General features: G+C 39.2%; 1 protein-coding gene across 2 annotated transcripts; it reads left to right on the top strand.

The window, feature by feature from the left end:
- Positions 1 to 634: 634 nt before the first annotated feature.
- Positions 635 to 20,610, top strand: tbc1d9b (TBC1 domain family member 9b). 2 transcript variants are annotated; one of them, XM_088604527.1, is made up of 22 exons: positions 635 to 1,149; positions 3,204 to 3,314; positions 3,958 to 4,076; positions 4,690 to 4,918; positions 5,495 to 5,753; positions 6,613 to 6,820; positions 7,402 to 7,584; positions 8,078 to 8,233; positions 8,625 to 8,775; positions 9,892 to 10,106; positions 10,792 to 10,909; positions 11,305 to 11,590; positions 12,264 to 12,393; positions 12,754 to 12,852; positions 13,108 to 13,176; positions 13,533 to 13,773; positions 13,975 to 14,040; positions 14,785 to 14,856; positions 15,181 to 15,231; positions 15,603 to 15,668; positions 16,387 to 16,484; positions 16,986 to 20,610. In XM_088604527.1, the coding sequence occupies exons 1-22, from the start codon at positions 1,032 to 1,034 to the stop codon at positions 17,598 to 17,600; spliced, it is 3,660 nt and encodes a 1,219-aa protein (XP_088460653.1). In that variant the 5' UTR covers positions 635 to 1,031; the 3' UTR covers positions 17,601 to 20,610. The 2 variants fall into 2 exon arrangements, with proteins under 2 accessions (XP_088460653.1, XP_088460654.1); XM_088604528.1 differs by lacking the exon at positions 15,181 to 15,231 and having other exon boundaries at positions 636 to 1,149.
- Positions 20,611 to 20,847: the final 237 nt, after the last annotated feature.

Here is a 20,847-nt window from a genome sequence, read left to right as displayed (position 1 = left end):
ATTCCAGGTTTTCGCAGTCCTCTTAGTTATGAGGATATGTCGGTTTATGACTACCTCAGTAGTTACATTAAACAATATGTATTCATTATTTAATTGAAATTTTCTTTTTCATTTGCTGTTTCTTGATTTGATTAAAAAACTCATTTTGCTTGCTTGCTATTAAAAAAGTACTTTCTAATGAGTTTCTTTCTTGTGAAACCGCTAGTATAATATTTGAAAATAGGTTAGGGGGATCTCCTAAATTAGTAAAACAGTGTTGGTGGAGATGCGAAATTTAGAAAGGGAAGAAAGTTACCTTGGAGACGTAAAGTCTAATATTACCCGATGGAATTTTTTATTATTTCCATTTTTTTCCTTCTGTTTCCAACTTGAGTAATAAACTGCATTATCTCTAATCGGGAAATGTAAATGCTCGTGGTCCTCATACGCACATCCTAAAAAATGAACCTCAACCCTGGAAATTTGATGTCTTTAAAATGTCTTTAGAAAACCCTTTTAAAAAACCACAAACAAAACCAGCAAGAGCAGAAGTCGTTAAACGGCCTTAAAATTACATTTCCAGTGCAGCCATAACAAACGTCATGCATCTTCATTCCTACAGTACAGTACATAGCCACAGTGCACGATACATCAGACTCGACGTGCATCCTGATAGCAGTTAAATCGTTTTACTGTTCATGGCAACTTCGTTATTATGAATTTTGCCAAATAAACCGAATTGAACCGTGTGTTTCCCCCCCTTTCTCCTGGATCTTCTTCTGGACTGCCTCCAAGATACAGCGTGACGCCAGGGAAGCTGGGGCTGTGTTTTCGTCAGTGGCTGCAAGGGGGGACGGCTCACTGCAGCACCAGACAACACAAGATCGCATAGGCGGCCCATGGAGTAAATTAAAACAAAACAAAAATAGGGGGGGCAGGCAGAACGTCTGCGGCATACGAACGACAGTCAACTTCCCACGACCTGCCTTTAAAAAAAAAAACCCAAGATCTATTTGTTTTGATAGTCGAGAAAGTCTTTTCCCAACGTGCAGATGTGGATCGTACCGGAGGAGGTTTTGCTGGCCAACGCGCTGTGGGTTAGCGAAAGGGCGAACCCGTTCTTTATTCTCCAGCGGAGGAAGGGGCACGGTAAGGGAGGGGGCTTCACAGGTAAGAGATTAAACTGCAAATGTTTGATTATTCATACGTTTTCTTTCTTCTTCGGCTCTGTTTAGACAGATCAGCTTAACGCCTGAGGGGGTGAGCCAAAAAAATAATGTTACTGCCCCAAGTGATTGTGCTTGTTTTTCTTGTACAGTAAACCAGGCATTTTAACTAGTGACAGCAAACCTGCTTACCTAGAAAAGACAACTAAACGACTTCGCAAACTGGCTGGTTTAGTGTTTTTTTAGTTGATCTCTCCATGTTCTTAAGTTTGACAGTTGGCCTATATACAATGAAACCAAACATTGAATATAAAGGCTTACGCGACAGCACTGTCAGGAATCAAGATTCATTTGACCTATGTTTTAAGGGGGAAAACGTTATGAATAAGTGAAATTGGCCTGTAGAGACTTATAACTTATAAGTATATACGTTTATTATTGTGTGTATATAGCCTAAAATAGACTTAAACATTCAGCTAAAAATGCTGAGGCACTGAACGATAACATCTTTTCAAAATGTTTTGTAAAGTAAGAGACCGGAAGGGTTTTGTTGTACTTTTTATGGGGGGGCATCGGTAGTAAACACAGTAATTAAACACAATGTATAACAACAAGAAGCGTTTAAACAGCAGCTTGTCTTTCTTCTCTCACGGGAAGATAATTAGGCTATTCTCGGCGAAGACGCAAACAGGAACAACTGCTTGAACTCTTGACGTGAATCTCACAGGTGGTTAAAATACTGTCGAGGTCTGTGTTTTTCTCGTGATGCTGTTAAGTTCGATTTTCTGGAACGTCACCTCAGTGTTTCTAAGGCTGGAATTTTATAGGCCAAATACTGAGATATCAAAGGGTGTCATGTAATTTTAGGAGTCCCACCTCTTCCCCTTTTCCGATTGGGGAAGAGCTAGGAATCGTGTTTTCGGTTTGGTGTATTTTCTTGTCAATCTGAAGGAAGAGGATTCTGTCATTCAGATCACCTGACAACAGCGTTATTTTTTTTTTTCAGTAATCGTACATATCTGAGAAAAGGAAATGTGGAAGTACTGGATTTCACTCCACTTTCTTAACTTTGTTGTCGTGGTGTGCATTATTACAAATTACAGTACTGTTTGTTTTTACCTAATTGCTCGTGCATGTTGTAATATAACATTCACGTGATTTCATAGTGCCAGTGACATTAAAATAATGATTTGAAGGGTTATTACTGTTTATTTATGATGTATTCCAGCAACTACAGCAGGCTTTATCATAAATATTTTTGTAATAGTTTGCTATTTTTTCAACGTTCTTATTGACACTGTATTTACACTGTAAGGTGAACTTCTTAAACTGAAAAGTGAAACACTTTTGTTATAAACCGGTTAACTTTAAAAACAGCACAGATTAATTGTGTTCTGCAGCAGGCCATTGGAAGCACACTAATGATTCTTTAGGATGTGACTTCCTCTGAATTGAATTGGCCAGTTTTATTTCTTCTGCGACAGCGATAGAGGTCATGTGGTTTCGCTCAATGATGAATGGCAGGTTACGTTTCTTTTTGTCTTTAATTCAGATGCTCCTGGTTTTATATGAATGACAATTTTTAACAAGAAAAAAGTTGTCTGGAACTTTACGGCATGTGAAATCGATATTAATTTTGAAGGAATTTAAAACAGCTAATGAGGTCACATGGGCATGCATTCAGTAATTTTAATGTAGAAAATTGTTTTACCCATTTTTGTTTTACGTTTGTCAGTAGATGTGTGCTTAACTGTGTTTGCAAAGTGTCCTGAGCAATTTGCATTGAAGTCGTTCTGTAGTACAGATAAACCAATACAGTTTGTGGCACTGGAATTTGTATTTAATTCTCTAAACATGCAGTGTAATTACACATGCATCTCTTAACTACAACTGCTCATGTTTCCCATGGCAGATGGTAACTATTATTTTAATATTGCTCTAAAGTACACACTAAAAACTGGTAATTTTGCTCATTATTGTAAAGTAACAGATAGAGTATCCATCTTCTATGTGCGTTTGTTGGTTTTCTTCTTCACTGCTTGTTGTTTGTGTTTTTAGGTTTGCTGGTGGGTACCTTAGATGTCGTTCTGGACTCCAGTGCAAGAGTTGCCCCCTACAGGATACTCCACCAAACTCAGGACTCTCAGATTTTTTGGAGCATTGCCTGTGGTGAGTACAGTGTTTGAGGGCTTTTTACCTTTTAATCAGTGTGGATGTTCTTCACCATGTTGTGTGAAATTCTTCATCAGAGGAGCAGAACACAGTCTTGTGCAGATTCAGTTTTATGGAGCTCGATAAAGACAGCAATGCACGCTGGGTCTGTCCTGCAGAACAGACACCCTGAAAGGCGTTTCCAATACTTATATACAGTATGGTTTCTTAAGGAAGTTGGTTTCACAGTTTTATGGATTGTTATGGATATTTGTCCTGTCCTTTGATATGTAACTCATGTTGATCTGCTTTGCCCTGCTCCAAGTCTTGCCTTTTGATATGCAGCAGACATTGATCTGCTTTATCCTGTTGATGGGTGTTGGTTCTGTTTTTTGTTATGTAGAGTTTAGTCACTGTCGCTGCTAAAGTCAGCTTTATTGCATCTTAGCATAACTTTTGCTGAAGGTTAAATGAACAGATCCCAGTAACACCACCTACAGTGTGGTTAAGTAGTAATATTGCAATGCTGGATATGTGCAGTATTTGCATTCCCACTTTAACTGCTAGAAGACAAAAGTTTTCACATTGGTTCTGGAGGTCACAGTGAAATGCAATCTCTGTTGGAATATTATTAACATAGACGTCTGCTGCCTTTTCCTAGGCTCATCCCGTAAGGAAATCACAGAGCACTGGGAGTGGCTGGAGGCGAACCTGCTACAGACCCTCTCCATTTTCGAAAATGAGGAGGACATCACAACCTTTGTCAAGGGCAAGATCCAGGTAGGTCAGGCTGAAGGAGGAGAATATGGTGAATAATGTTACATTAAGCATGCTTGCTGTGGATTTGAACTCTTAAATGGGAAGGGTATTCTCACCCTGACAAAGCACTTCTTGTTGGTGGAGATTTAACAGGTTGAGCTTCAACCAAACATGTACCAGCAGATACATTTCTTTTTATTTTATCTGGAGATTAAATGAAATGAGAATTTACTTAGTCTGACTTATTTTTTAAAAGTCTGTGGATAAGGCTCATTTAGATTTCACACAAAAATCTTGTCTGATCTCAGACAGAGTCTAAATGTTGTCTCTGTGGGTGGACTAGATGGTCTTATTTCTCTTCCTGACTGTTCATGCATTACAAATTGGTACTACCTTGCACTGATCAACTTAAAATAGTAGAATACTTAAAATCTGTTATGCTAAATTTTTTGTTGGAAGACTTATTTCTATCCATAGTACAATTTCCAAAATAGAGCATGAAAATATGTTCATATGCAACCCAGACTGCAGGACTTCAAGGTATGAAAATGCAGGCTGTTTTGTGTGGTGGTGGGTGCTTGCGGTTACATGTGAAAGCCTGATTACCGAAGTTTATTTCCTTCATAACCTCCAGGGAATCATTGCAGAGGAGAACAAGAGCAAAGAGACGACCGAGGAAGAGGATTCGGGGAAGTTCCGGGAGGCAGAGCTGAAGATGCGGAAGCTGTTTGGAATGCCTGATGAGGAGAAACTGGTGAACTACTACTCTTGCAGCTACTGGAAGGGACGTGTCCCTCGCCAGGGTTGGCTCTATCTGAGTGTCAATCATCTCTGTTTCTACTCCTTCCTGCTTGGCAAGGAAGGTGAGAGACGTGTCTGGAGAATCGTTCACATGGGAACCCTGTGCTGTGCTTTATCCATCAGCCAGCAAGGTTTTGGTGCTAGATATCAGGCATGTGGAATAGTTAGTCTTTCCTTACAGACACATAGGAAGGGGGGCTACAAACTGTACATTTGATCTTGTTTCAGAATTCACTTGGGAAATAATTGTTTTACTGCACTGTCCAATACAAACGATACCAATGTTACCAGCAGAGAAGGTGATGCAGTAGTGTTACAGGAAATAAGCACGTTTCTTTACATTGTCTGAGAATGATATTGCAGTGGGACCGCAAGATTTCCTGAGTCAGTTACTGTTACACCTTGGGACACAGAGGCATCTCCCAGATGGGAGGAGTGTAAGTTCACAATATAGGAGGTGAGGCCCTCCATAATGGTCTTGGCCTTCTTGACAACCTTCTTGATTGTCAGGTTTTACTTAATAAGAACGTAGGACATAGAAGTCACTGACATTGGTAGTGTGTGGTCTTTTGTTACTTGCTGCATCTGCCAGAACTTCACCATTCGCTAACCGTTTTTGTTCTTCCCCTTCCCTGCAGTGACGCTGGTGGTCCAGTGGACTGATGTGACTCAGCTGGAGAAGAACGCCACTCTGCTGTTCCCAGAGAGCATCCGTGTCAGTACCCGGGACTCTGAGCACTACTTCTCCATGTTCCTCAATATCAATGAGACCTTCAAACTGATGGAGCAGCTGGCCAACATCGCCATGAGGCAGCTGCTTGACAACGAGTCCTTCTCTGCTGACCGCTCACTCCCCAGGCCTTGCAAACCTCTGAAAAATGTCTCTGCACTGAAGAGGTACAGTCATTCATCTTTGTTGCGTCTTATGTACGTCTTCAAGTCACTTCCCCTTTTAAATGTAAACAGTTCTTCACCGTTGTTTTTTTTTATGAAGCACTAGTGACTTGATACATGAAGGAGGATGTATTTTACATGGGCTGCATTATTTGTTATATGGTTAAGTTTTAGACAAATTATACCAAAAATATATAAATTTTAAACAATACGTTTAACATTTTGTTTTGACCACAACTTCGATGATATTTTCATCCCTTGTCTATAAAGAATTTACTTACCGATAGGACAGTATGTTGCTGGAAGAGAAAAAAGAGTTTGGTCAGATCTTACATGTATTGAAAACTATAGTTTATAAATGTCAATAGGCGTCATCTCTCAGAGGAATGCATGTTACATCTCACTGCAGGTTTTAGTTTCACATCCCTGCTTTAGAGGAATAGAAGCATTATTTGCCCTCACTGGTGGTTTAAAACAATTAAAGAGAGGGAAGTTGGCAGATGGCCACAGAAAGCCTTCAAAATTAATCATCTTCACAAATGCTTGAGTGGGGAGTTCTTTCAGATATATTACTTTTTACTTTAGCTTAGATGGTTACGTACAGTACACCTGCAGATGGAAAATATTCCTGAGATAGCATTATGTGGATTGAGATTAGTTTCAGTTAATTTACCTAGATTTGCATTCTGCCTTAATTGGCTTCACGAGTGCATTGCTAGTTGAGTTTCTGAGATTGAGAATGCGGAAAGCATTTGAGGAACCGGGAGGTTAAGGTCACATTAAGGTGTGGACTCTGTGTATCTTTCACATCACACAGATTTTAGCAGCTGATTTCTGATTGGTTGCGTCTGGGTGGTTTCAGGGATCTGGATGCACGTGCGAAGAACGAGAGGTACCGCGCCACTTTCCGGCTGACTCAAGATGAGAAGCTGGATGGTCACACAGATTGCACCCTGTGGACCCCCTTCAGCAAGATGCATGTGGCAGGACAGATGTACGTCTCCAACAATTACATCTGCTTCTCCAGCAAGGAAGAGGACTTTTGCCAGCTAATCATCCCATTACGAGAGGTGAGCGTATTATTGGGCTCAAACTGAATTGTATGCAATAAGGATCATTGGGGGGAATATAAAGTACTTGATTTGAGTAAAATTTACTTATTTTTTACATGCTCTGAAGACACAAATTCAAAATGTTTCAATATGATTCACAATGTTACATATTAAGTACAGTCGACTCGCAACTTACACAGGGGTTACAGATTTCAGTAATGAGTATAGTCAAATTTTACCCTTATAAGCCCTATAAACAAAACCCTACTAACCTCTTATGGTAATTTAATATATTAAACGTAAATATAAAAACAGTAAATAGAAGTAAATAAGATTACTGTATACGCTCCTAAACTAGCTCATATAGACGTGCTTGACGAATTTTTCAGGGAATAAACAATTTTTTCGATATTTTTTACTTTCTGGGGCCGACCGTGTAAGTTGTGAGCACGTAAGTAGTGAGTTGACTGAATATGCAAAATTGTGGTTAAATGTAACTGAGGGCTTATGTGATAGAAATCACTGGAGTGTGTTTCGCTTTTCACACTACCTGTTGGAAGTTGGGCGGTAACCTTTGCCTCCTGTTCCCTGCTGTGTAGGTGACAATTGTAGAGAAAGCAGACAGCAGCAGTGTACTGCCTAGCCCTCTGTCCATTAGCACGAAGAGCAAGATGACTTTCCTGTTTGCCAATCTGAAGGACCAGGACTTTCTGGTGCAGAGGATCTCTGATTTCCTGCAGCGTACCCCCGAGAAACTTTGGCACAATGGGAAAGAGCAGTCTGTAAGTTCACCCATTCTGTTATTTCAGCATTCTGCTAAGGTTAGTTTCCACTCTGCTTTTTTTGTCCACTCTGATTTCTCACTTCTCTTTTGTGCACTATTTTTGTTCCTAATATTAAATCCAGTGTCTTATGGGATGTTAGTAATATCCCTAAGTATTAGGTGAAAGTAATATGTTACTATGAAAACATCTGTATGCAGGGGACACATTTGGCACTTTATAAGCTCATGTACGTTTTCAGTGACATTATGCCATTAGCTCTCTATTTTCTTGTTGAAAATCTTTCTAGTGTTGCAGTGCACTAGGGGAATGACTGCAGCAAAGGAATTTAGTATAAAGTAGTACATAAAGGATAATGTATACAAGTGAGACCCTAATAATTGAAAACAAATTGCTAATTAAGGCTATTCCACCCATGCCGGTAATCTAATACTTAAAATAGTATTAAAGAGAAATGGTCAGACATGGAGATATTTTTTCTTTCTTTCATTAGGACCCCCCCAGTCCTGGATTTCCCTTGTCTGCCAGCCCCCCGTCACCTGGCTCCAGCCAGCCGGGACGGTTCTACAGTCCTGACCTGCCCACTGCTGCCCAGGGCCTCCTCAGCATCTTCAGGAGGGACGCTCCTGAGGACCTGGGGCCCAAAGCAGTGAGTGTCCACCACCGCGGGTCAGGAAAACACAGGACATAGCAAATAATGCAAATGTGCTTTCTTCATAGCGAAATGTTGTACATCTTAAAGGCTACAGGGTGTACTGCCTTTTTTTTCTTACAAGATATCAATCCAACTATCAAGCAAGTATTTGTTCAATGGATTATTTTCAGTACTTAAGATGTTGTCTGTTGAAAAACTCAGATAAAACCTGCTAGGCTGTGATCCACAAGGACCAGGTCTAATAATTCCATAAAATGGCCTCCTACTTTTTGTAGCCTTCATGATGTGTGATTTTCTTTCATGTTTTTGCTTTTCTGGAAACATGTCGGCGAAGCAGCCTCTAATTGCGTAATCCTGTCTTTCCCACGTCTGTTCCTTTGACAAGACCAAGGAGAAGATGAAGGAGGAGTTGTGGAATATCCATTTCTTTGAGTATGGCCGGGGGGTGTGTATGTACCGCACATCAAAGACGCGGGATCTGGTCTTGAAAGGCATTCCTGACAGCCTCCGAGGAGAGCTGTGGTTGCTGTTCTCAGGTATTCAGGCATTTGAGCTGCGTCTGCTAATGTTCAGATGATGAAAGCTTTTGTCTTTTATCCAAATTTTCAATCGGATACAAAATTGTTTAATTTGTGAAGGTGTTACTGCATACTGTGTATCTAACAAGAAATCCTACAGTGTCTCAAGGGTAGGTGAGGTGTTTACAAGAGGGTAGGCCTAAATTAGACCAATAGTATTTAAAGGGATATTGCTGATACTGTAAGGTTAACAAATCTTTAACAGAATAATCTTTTTTAAAAGCGTTTCTCATTCATGTATGGCCTTCTAAGTGACCTATTTGTTTTAGTTGACCTGCCTTTTTGTGGCTGAAGTTTCCTTATTAAGCACTATCCAGTTGTCATAGAAATAGTGATAAATAAGACATATTTTCAGTAGTTCATCTGTCGTGAGAGCTGTTTTGGGCTCTCACTGTCATGGTCCTTATACATTTTTTACTTTTTGGAAATTTAAAACGGTAAAGCTCATTTTTACACATTCTTACAATGTATCATTTGTATAGTCTCTAAATAAAGAGATTATAATCTCTTTATTTATAATTAAAATAATTATTACTGAAATCTGTATGATTAAATATAATCAGAAAATACTTATTCATATATGAAGGCAAGTTATGAGACAGAAGCATTTGTTCTAGTTAAGTAAAATTTGTGAGGAAGAGAATCTTGCTTATCCCAAGCTTTGGTTTCTGTTCCCAAAAGCTCTTTTCTGAGTGAAATCCTCAGAACCTGCACTGGAAACTGCATGGTGAGCTGTTCACTTTCACCACTTTACTGTATATCTCATTGAAAAGAAAGTTTAAATTTCATTTCTGCTAAAATGTATGGTGTAGTTTTCATTTTTGCCCTTTTCTGATCCAGCGAGGACCCAACATCCACAGATTCCAGTTAGAATTTGCCTAAATCGTTAATCACCAAAAACCTCTGAAATCACTTTTATGATCCACGTTTTTATCTAAATACTTAAACTCTAGGTCACATGGAATCAGTCATAAGAAAAAAAAAAGGAAATGGGGGCGTGGGGAGAAAAGAATGCGAATAAGTCCTACACTACGTTGACAGCATGAAATGAAAGGCACTTCTGGCTTCCCGCAGGGGCACAGAACGAAATGGCAACACATCCGGGCTACTACGCCGAGCTGGTGGAGCAGTCTATGGGGCGCTGCACACTGGCCACAGAGGAGATCGAGAGGGACCTGCACCGCTCGATGCCTGAGCACCACGCTTTCCAGAACGAGATGGGCATCGCCGCCCTGCGCCGCGTTCTCACCGCCTACGCCTGTCGCAACCCTAACATTGGCTACTGCCAGGTCAGAGGCTACCGCAGGCATTGGCGCACGCGCTGTTACATACGTGGATGTTAGCACAATTGTCAGTTGTATTGTAAGGGTTATTGTGAGGAAATGCACACTTTCAGGGGATATGTATTTATTTCAAGTCCCGTCTTTAACAAAAAAGGACTGTACTGGAAAGCTTGACAAATAAACTCTGGTGATAGGATCTAAAGAAAGAACAAGAAGAAAAACTGCTTTTAATTCTATAACGTTTTGTGCTGCTTTTCCCAAGCTTACAATCTGGTCTTTAAGTCTTAAAAATATTTAAAGAGGATTTGAAAACTTCAGCTCCTCAAGACTTTTGATATTTGTTCTCAAAAACATTGCCTGGGCTCCACATTTAAGGTTGTAAACAGTTCTAGAGAAGTAATACTGGAAAGTTTTAGAATGAGACGGCTGATTCATAGCAAGCCTTTTTTTGGAATTAGCTTCTATTGGTCGACACAAAAGAAAACTTATGAGGAATGTGAATTAAATGACACAATTTGGAATACACCATTACAGAAAATATATGTATTTGTGGGACTCGACAAATGCTCATTAGAAAACTGTTTTGCAAAATGAAGTCCTGACATATCAAAAAGAAAGGGGTAAACTGTTAAAGTATTAACAACTAATCTAATCAATGCCCAGTAATTGAAATTGCTTCCCGTTCACCCAGGCAATGAATATTGTCACCTCGGTGCTGCTGCTTTACTGCAGTGAGGAGCAGGCTTTCTGGTTGCTGGTGGCTCTGTGTGAGAGGATGTTGCCAGACTACTACAACACCAGGGTGGTTGGTAAGTAGGATGCATCACACATTTAACTTGAGCTTTAAAAAACGTATCTGTCTGCTTTGAGGAAACTAGAATATTCATTGATTCTGTTTAGACCATAGTTGACTTGTGACCTGTTTGTAAGGTGACTTATGACCCATTTGTAATTCTTCTGTATTCAGTGAAAAGCATGTGTATTGTTAGTTTGTTGTAATTGTGGAGTAACTTTTGCAGAAGGAGATCTGCAAAACATTCTGTTCTACTGGATCAATTGTGTCTGTAAACATTAATTCAGCTTGAATTACCTTAAGTTCTACTTGTGTCTCCTATAACTCCCTCTTTTACCTGGGGGTCTATCTCGTCTGTGACTGTTTAATGTGCGTCTCACTTGGGCATCTTGTTGTGTCCATGTTCCTCAGGAGCTCTGGTGGACCAGGGTGTGTTTGAAGAGCTGACACGGGAATGCCTTCCCCTTCTGTACGAGCGCATGCAGGAGCTTGGCGTCATCTCCACCATCTCACTCTCCTGGTTCCTCACTCTTTTTCTCAGCGTCATGCCCTTCGAAAGCGCGGTTCTGGTCGTCGACTGTTTTTTCTATGAGGGCATCAAGCTCATCTTTCAGGTGTCTCTGGCTGTACTCCACGCCAACATGGAGCAGCTTCTGGCCTGCAGTGATGAAGGAGAGGCCATGACTATCCTGGGGAGGTCAGTAAGGGTTTAAGCACAATCCTGCATGACATGCGGACTGTGCTTACTGATTTCCCAAAGGCTCGTACCTTAATGTAATGAGCTTATTTGTGTGTATAGCATAAACAAAAATATATAACATATATGAAAATCTGTGGAGCTCAGGTTTCATACTTCCAGAAAACAGCTTATAATGTTGGTCATATTATCTGTATCTATGATACAATAATAAATATGACCATATAGTTTTATATTCACAGAAATCTGGGGTCTCTAGTTGGGAATCAAAATCTTATGTTTAGGATAAAGTTCTTCTGTGCATATTGTGGACTTGAACTAAAGCCTTTCAGTTTCCACAGCCTAAGCCCCACCATGAAATAGAATGTGAACAGTTTCACTTTTTTATGTTATTATATACACATAGCAATACATAAAAAGTGGTCTGACAGTTATAGCACAGTACGCAAAGGTATTTCTGTTGAGCTGGAATGGCCTCTAATAAGTAACACTCCCAAGATTTTTCATGTGTTTTGCCATGATTTTGTTTCATAATTAGTTGTAAAAAATGTTAAATTTATATTTAGCAAACTTTTTCTCTCTTAAATCAAAAGCCAAATTATTGCTTTTGTATTATTTGAGAGATGTAAGTGTTGCCCGCTGGGCATTCATTCTTCTGTCCTTTTCATCAAAGGTACCTGGACAATGTTGTGAACAAACAGACCCCCTCTCCACCCATCCCTCACCTCCATGCCTTACTGACGAGCGGGGATGAGCCACCACCTGAAATAGATGTGTTTGACCTCATAAAGTCATCCTACGAGGTCCGTGTTCATATCAAAGACGTCTTCCTTTATGTACTGTACCTGTAGAGCAGGGAGAGACTGTAGCCAAGGAATCAGATGTAAAAAGACACCAAAGGCAGTTTTCACAATTACCAGATTTGTTCAAGTGGTACCTGCTACAGAAACGTTCATTGTCTACATTAGGTATTATATTGTAACCACACTGCTAAATTCAGTTTGCTATAATTACATTAAGGTAAAGGAATTTAGAAACTGAACTTGCAATTTCACAGCATGTTGAATTGCATTATGTGGTCCCTGATATGTTCCCCTCAAGAGCTTATAATGCATATTGTTTTGCTGAATCATTCATTCATTTGTCTTTCTTGCTTGATGTAGAAATTTGGCACTCTGCGGGCAGATGTCATTGAGCAGATGAGATTCAGGCAGAGGCTGAAAGTGATTCAGTCATTAGAGGATACAGCGAAACGAAGTGTGGTGAGTACAGCATACAGAAAGATTGTGGTACTATATATAGTAGGTTCTAATTCTTGTTAAATGTACATGTGCAACCAGTTTGCCTAGTTTGATGAGAGGCTGCAAAATGTACAATCTAACAAATTTATTTCAGTCATTGTAAAATGACTGAGGTCCCTTTGGCATGGGCCTGTAGAACTGTACTGTTTGTGTGAACAGAGTCAAACATTCCTGACAGTGTGAAGTTAAGGTGTAATATTTTCTGTCTGTTTTCAGGTGAGAGCTATCATGACTGAGTCAGCCTTCGGTATAGATGAGCTGGAAGAGCTATATGTTCTCTTCAAGGTGAGTGTACATTTCCTCTGCTTTACTCTGTGTGCAGTCCTGTGTAGCTGAACAATGGCGAGAAGTACTGTAAGTAAAATAAAACTAAAGCCTTCATGCAACCACGATCGCTCTCTGGTTGAGTGAAGGCTTTTCATTCATCACTCCTAGCAAAAGCCGACCCTTGATTCTCAGTGAAGATCTTTAAACTCACATCCCACCACTAGCATGTTCAGAAGAGAGTTGAGAAAAAGAAAACAATGTTTTATTGATGTTAGAAAAGTACAGCAGTACATGTCTCACTATAATGTGGGATCTGACTCTTAACACTGCTCTAACATCTGACTCTAACATTGCGATTGGTTGGCGGTGTGCAGGCTAAACACATCATGAGCTGCTACTGGGGGTCAAGTACCAGCGCAGCAGAGCGCCATGACCCCAGCCTGCCCTACCTGGAGCAGTACCGCATCGACGTGGGTCAGTTCAGCCAGCTATTTGGGGCGCTCACGCCTTGGAGCTGCGGGGTGCACACCCTCGCTCTTGCTGCACGCCTCTTCCGGCTTCTGGACCAAAACAAGGACGGCCTCATCAACTTCAAGGAGTTTGTCACGGGCCTCAGTAAGTGATTCCTCAGGGTGTCGGAGCCAGTGCTCGACTGGACATTGTTATACAAAACTTATGGAATATACAGCATATAGAAAGACAAAATTAAAATAATTTGGGTTAAATATGAATTATGAAGCTGTGGACCTTACATCTAGTCTGCCTATGAGTCTGTCATGAGGTACCTCCCATGTTAACTCTGGTCTTCTCTGTCAGGTGGGATGTACCATGGAGACATGACTGAAAAACTCAAGATGCTTTTCAAACTGCATTTGCCTCCAGGTATGGTGAATCAAGCACAGGAAAAGCACTGCCCTGGAATTCTAGAACTTTTCTGTGTCATTATGAGTGCCCTCTAATGATTAAACATTTCCAGTCACTTTAGAAAACAAATTATTTTGTCTTATCTTCATGTTTCCTTCATGCCCAGGTCAGTTGTGCAAAGGTCACCACAAGAAGTACAATATTTACTTTTTTTAAAGGAACCTGGCTTTAAAAATAATTACTGTGTTTTACTGAACAGCTTTTTTATTTTTTCGTGTGTTACTTCCCATTGTGCTGACAAAAGAACAAAACAATTCTGGCAGTGTATTGTTGTAGTAACTAGATTTTTGTTCTCCAGCTTGCTATACAAAATGGTCTGTTTCATGTTAGCAATTAAACTTGTAATCTAGTGGACTTATAAAATAATAAAAGATTAATTAGATCTCTATGTGCTTAGTATCTAAGTGCATGTCAAAATAATAATGAATGCACAGTAAAATATATAGTTTGTTCTTTATGATAGCTTTCTATGAAGGGGTGTGAAAGCTGTAAGGATTGGTAAAAGCCCACACAAGCCAGTCTAATAATTTGGTGGTTGGAAACTGAGGTAACATAAGAACTTTTCTAACATTTCTTTTGAAATAGAGTGTTTAGGTTCAAAATGGCTGAAGTCTCTTTCGAGCTTCCTAACAATTGTTACATGTAGTAGGATAAATGAGGGTATAGTGCTGAGTCCTGTAATCTCTCCTGCCTGCTCCTCAGCCCTTTGTCCAGAAGAGGCAGAATCGGCACTAGAGGCCACTCAGTTCTTCACAGATGATGCCAGCCCACAAGGTATGTCCCTCCACACAAATGCCTTATAAAACATGACTTTGATCTTAGTTGCCTGTTATTAAATCCTTGGCTCGGTGGTAGATAGTTCAAAGTAAGGTCTTTGAATCTTTTTTAGCTGGAAGGCACTCTGTCACTAATGAAATCTCATTTTATTGCTTTTGTTACAATCTGTTAGAAGAAATCTGTTCTCAGGGAAAAGGGGTGGCAAAGCAGCATGATCAGATTTTGAAGACGCTGTTCTGTGAACTCTGCCTTTTTCTCGCTTTCCTGATCTGTCTTCCTTTCTGTTACACTCTGCTTGTGACCTGTTCCCTGCTTCTTCAGATTCTCCCTTCCTGTCTGAAATGGACTTCCTGCTGCAGGAAGTGATCTCAGGTTTGTCTCTGATGTCTTGCTCTGTGGATTTCTGCTCTGAAAAGTATTTTTCCTATCTCTCTGGTTAGAGTTGGCTGGTAAAATGTTGTTAACTATGTCTAGTAGTTTAGTGACTTTAAAGACTTCTCCCTCTGGAATTTTAGTTACCTGTGTTCCTTAATTATTGATGGAGAGCAGACAGATAGGAGAAATGTATCAAGAGTAAGGGAATTGACAGGAAAAAATTGTTAATTTTTTTCACCATGTCACTGTGGTTTTCAAGCTTAGGCTGTATAAAACATTAAGGTTTTTGACTATTAAGTAATGAACTGGGTATAATTAAGTTACAATGCTAGTGCTCAGTGGATTGTCTGTCCTGTCGTTTTCTGTAGGGGAGAATGCCAAACCTATTGCAACTGAAGAAGGGACAAGCAATGGAAATTCAGAAAACAAGAAAGGTAAAGTGTAAAGTGGCAGTTAAAGAAAATAATTGCTTGTTTCGTGATGTGTCTTTTACATGGTTTGGTCTTGCAGTAGTTTGGGATTTGTTTAGGTCAGATTTGATTTATAATTTGTTCTTATATGCGTTGCATCTCAAGGTTCTGTGTTAATTTCAGGTAATCGCAAGGACGTTTAAGACCAAGGTAAAAAGCAACACAATTAAAAGGCAGCTGTAGACCATTAAAAGGTGAAGCAAAAAACAAGGTGTTTAAGAAATAGGCAAAACATGAAATGGCCTGATTGGTCTTGGATCAATTGGAAAGTGACAGATATTAGCACATATTTGAGGTATATGTGGATTCCTTAAGTTGTTTTAAGAGCCACAGACACTACTTCACTGCTCACATTATGGCAGTGTGCCCTGTGCGGTGGTTTAAATACTGATTGACAGGGGGTACAGTTCAGATTTTGAGACAATGGGAAAACGTAGAACACTTGACCTGTCCTTTTTGTAGGAGTACGGCAGTCCAACATCTAAGAGCTTGTAAATGAAAATGGGAACATAGATTTTTTGGTGTTTGTTTGGAGAAGGATGAAGACAGGTTCCATAGTAAACTTTGAAAAGATTCCAGAATGTGATCTTCCACCTTCCAAGCATTCATGTAGCCACTGTCAGTCTGCTGCAGCAAGGAAAGACAATGACAGAATTCCTATCTGTGATTTTCCATTTGGCAGAGGAGAAGCCCCAGGATTACAAATATTATCTTCGAATGTGGGCCAAGGAAAAGGAACCCAAGAAAGAGACTATTAAAGACCTGCCCAAGATGAACCAGGTAGATAATGGAAAGAAACATACGAGTTATTATAAGTACTTTTCAAATTTTCTACATTAACAAAAACTATTTTATTATATTATAAATGCATCCAAAGTTCTCTTTTCCTGTATCAGTTCCCCTTCAAAATAAAATACATTTTTCAAAGAGAAGTGCATATATTCAAATTGATTTCATGTCAAGTAGCTCTTAAGGTTTACAACAAATTAAAAGGTCAATTCAAATTACTTTAAGTACACTTGAAATATTACTCTGGACCTTAGAGACATAAATCTGCATAGCAGCAGTCTTACAAAGGTAAATTAAAACGCATAGAACAATTATTGAGACCTCTGCCAATATTATTCCTGGAAAATTGAGAGAGTGTTTTTTTTAAATGGTATGAAGCCATCTAAGGTAGACCATATGAGTGTGACATGATGTTTTCTACACCTTGTTCAAGGGTACTAAAGGTTTACCTGTGGCTGTTTTTTTTATTTCAAATCTCTCTGCCCACTACAGGAGCAGTTTATTGAGCTCTGCAAAACCCTCTACAATATGTTCAGCGAAGACTCATGTGAACAGGAGCTGTATCATTCCATTGCTACAGTGGCCAGCCTCCTGCTGCAAATAGGAGAGGTTGGCAAGAAGTTCTCCAGCAATGGGGGGAAAAAACCCGAACACAATGATGTCGCAGGCCCGGTCTCAGACATGCCTAAAGAGGAGAGGCCAGCGGAAAGCCCAGGAGGGAATCCCAAAGAGGCTCAGGTCTCCCAGGCTGCTGAAGAACCGGCAGAGGTACCCCAGTTGCCGGCTTCAGATGAAGATACCAAAGATGACACCTCTGTGTCTTCGTACTCCATGGTAAGCGCAGGCTCACTGCAGTGTGAAGACATCTCCGACGACACAGTGCTGATTGGCTGCGGAGGTCAGCGCAGGGGCAGCAGCCTGGATGGGGATTGGTCCATCTCGTTTGAGCAAATCCTAGCCTCCATCCTGACCGAATCCCCCCTGGTGGATTACTTTGAGAAAAAGGTGGACATTAGAGCTAAGATGGCAGCTTGCAAGGCCCAGCGGACAGTGGAGAGGCAGGTCAGCTCCTCCAGTGAATGTGAGCTACCCTTGCTCTCGGGCTGATGATTTGATTAATCTGTCACGGATATCGCTGATGCATTAACCACCTTCCACATTCCCCTTTTTGGTTCAGACGGCCTTGGAACACCCAGAGTTTGGGATAAGCGCTAAACCTGGGATATGCTCGTATTACTCCTGATTCCAGCTACACCTACTGGCTTTATTAGGATTTTTGTTTATTTTGTTGTTTTTTTTAAAAAACATATGTATAAAAATTTCTTCAGAAACAATTTAATATTAGTTTGACTTTCATGATTTGCACATTATCTAATTGCCAGAATCCACAGTTACACACTGAACAGTATTTTCAATGCATCTTGTTCTCATGTTCCTAAAACTGAGAATATTGGTGGAATTACGCTTGTGTCATACCAAAGGTATTATTCGATAAGTATGTTAATTTTAAGGGTTTACAAATAACAGGATGTAAGAAAAAAGGCTTTGCATATTAAAATACAAATATATGCGTAAATATGAAAAATGTACACACATGTACAGCACCCCATGTGAAGCTGGATTTCAGTCACTTGAGAAAAGCATATTTTAGACTCTGAAGATACAAAAGATCACATTTAAATATCTCGTTTTGTACCATACCTGGAGCAGAGACATGCAGAAAAGCTCTGAGAACGTGTTAGTATTCCAGCAGAGGTTAAAGAAAAGCACGAAGCTGCTATAGTGATTTCACTCATGAGCAACAGCTTAATGTTGTCTACAGGCAAATCTAATATCGATCATTTTAAACTTATTTTAATCAAATAAAACTACCTCCGATAGTCTCTAATGTTGGTAAGTTTGTTTTTTTTCTTCATTCTCTGCTTAGTTTTTTTCCCTGATAAATGATAGCCCAACATACAGTAAATGTAACGTCACTTGCCTTTTATTGTCTAAAGATCTAGCCTTAACTGATGTACTTATTTTATTATCAGATTTACTGTGATTGATTGACTGTGTGGAAAGAAGGAAGAACTATTTTAGCAAGACTGTTGTTAAGTAGATAGTTAAAAATATTTGGATTTGTGGTCTTCTATCAGACAGCCCTTTGCTGGATTATCTTTAAGACAAGGTAAATTGAATGCAAGGAACATCATTATTGTGATTTGCTCGGCATCAGGTGTTTCAGGATTCTGATGTATTTGGGTCTGATGTGCATTTTAATCACTGGGAGATCAATTCGATTTTATCATTTAACGTGTATTATAAAACATACACTTTAATATGAGCTGTTTTGCCTTAGAATCCATTGACCTGGAATTAATGCTGCTTCCAAGCCTTAAAACTGTTTAAATTGCTCTGATTAAATATCCAACTGTGACCTGGAATTATAAGGTACCGGCAAGACTTTTATCTTCAGATAATTTGTTTAAAGAAGGAATTGCCATTGTACAACAGTTTGCAATATTGCATAATTTCCATATTAAAACCTAACCAATTACATAGAGTTCCACATGGAATAATCACGTGATTAATGTTTACCTTTAGAAACACTGTGAATCACAGCCCAAATATACATCAAGGTCCTAAGGTGTTACTGCCATAACTGGGAGCTTATTTTCTGACTGTGCATGATCTACATTTAAATGACTATCAGAATAATATATAAATGTTTTCAGTTTTGCAAACCACATTTCATGCTGCTTTACAATAGTAGTCGGAAAACTGTAGAGTTTGTACTTCCTTAAATTCCATAGTGTGATCCAACATTAACATAGTCTCTTGGTTAAGAGAGTTTGCACAATAGAGAACTGGAGTTCAGTGTTATAATTACTTTGTCTAGTTTGAATGTATGAGCTGTAGATGTCATAAGCTATGAATTACTATCCATAATAGTTTCCTTAATTATATTATGAATTCTCAAGCATTATTCAAATCTCAGTGTTTTTTTTTTCTAATCGCAATATGGAGTTTTGTTTCACTTCCGTTCATGCTGTAATTTCTTTATAGAGTAGGAAATCTTAGGAAACAATTTCAAGGTACTTCACTGTAAGTTTTAAGCGACACACCCATATGTTTATGTACATTTTTCATTTAAAAAATAAAAAGCCTTAGGTATTCAATAAGTGTGAATGTTTTAGCTGGGACTTGAGAACACAGATTTTGAATTTGTATAGCATCGATGTTTGCTTTATTTTGATGTTCATGATATTCATGGTCACGGAGTAATAGGCGTTACGTAATTTGCTTCTTTCATGCTCATGCAGGTCTTGTCAATAGATGCAGAAAAACATGTACAAAGTTGAAGGGGCTTTAGAAATAAAGCATAACATGTCCACTTCTGTTTGCAGCTGTAGAAGTGCATATATCCCTGATACTGTAGATAGTTCAGCAGGTGTTTTTTATGATGCATAGTTCTTCTTTTCATGTTGGCATATTCAATGCACAGGTAGTTATGGAATTTCTTGAAGATCCCGGAACTATTGTATTTTTCACTCCAAGAGCAGAATTTTGCACTTGATCTACAAAGCCAGATAATGCAGAATAATGTGTCTGTGAGTGCTGGTCATCTCTCATGTTTTAATTTCTTTACTACTTGTCTTTGTGTGCACCATTTCTTTTATTACCATTTATGACCAATCACATAGAATGGGACCTATTTTATACTGCACTCCTTTCTCATAAATTTTAACCGTTTTTAATTATTACATGAAAATATCATAAACAACGTTTACTCATAGACTTTCACTTTCAACTATATTACTAATGTATACACAAATCAACATGAAAATTATTCAGATTTAAAAGACACTAATGAAAAAAAATGCCTGTGGGCAGAAACTATTCCTGATTTTTTTTTCCTTTTAAACTGCATCTGTTTTTATTGCAACTATTCCCTTTTGGCTATGTAACCTCAGGCTTTGCTAGATGTGCTGTTTGTCCTACATTACTTCTCTAATTTATTATTTATTTACATGCATCTGTTTAGTGCTGACCTGGGGTTTTTAATTGTCTTTGAAAAGACTGTACTGTATGTCTGATGTATCTATGATCATGTAATAAAAGCGCTGAATTAAAACTAACTTTTTCTGCCATTTTTAAGCTAGGTTTGTGTCTTGAAGTATCCTCATTATGACTGTATCTGAAAGTAGCATGCATCAAATCATGTATAACTAAGTACAGCAAAGGAACAAGTAATAGGTTTATTCCATGCTGAAAAAAAGAAGAAAGAAAACAGTAACTTATTACTGTCTTTTAGCAATGAGCCTTAACCATGTTAAGCATTCCTCCTTATGTAGTTCAGGTGGGGAGCTGC

The sequence above is a fragment of the Lepisosteus platostomus genome, chromosome 13, assembly GCF_059453375.1.
Source record: "Lepisosteus platostomus isolate fLepPlt1 chromosome 13, fLepPlt1.hap1, whole genome shotgun sequence".
NCBI lineage: Eukaryota > Metazoa > Chordata > Actinopteri > Semionotiformes > Lepisosteidae > Lepisosteus > Lepisosteus platostomus.
The sequence above is the reverse complement of the archived record's forward strand: the minus strand, read 5'-3'. Positions and strand labels throughout refer to the sequence as shown.

Coding starts and splice junctions, on each gene's coding strand:
- tbc1d9b (XM_088604527.1), top strand. CDS start 1,032: ATGTGGATCGTACCGGAGGAGGTTTTGCTGGCCAACGCGCTGTGGGTT. Junction 6,821..7,401: donor TAATCATCCCATTACGAGAG/GTGAGCGTATTA, acceptor CCTGCTGTGTAG/GTGACAATTGTAGAGAAAGC. Junction 12,853..13,107: donor ATACAGCGAAACGAAGTGTG/GTGAGTACAGCA, acceptor GTCTGTTTTCAG/GTGAGAGCTATCATGACTGA.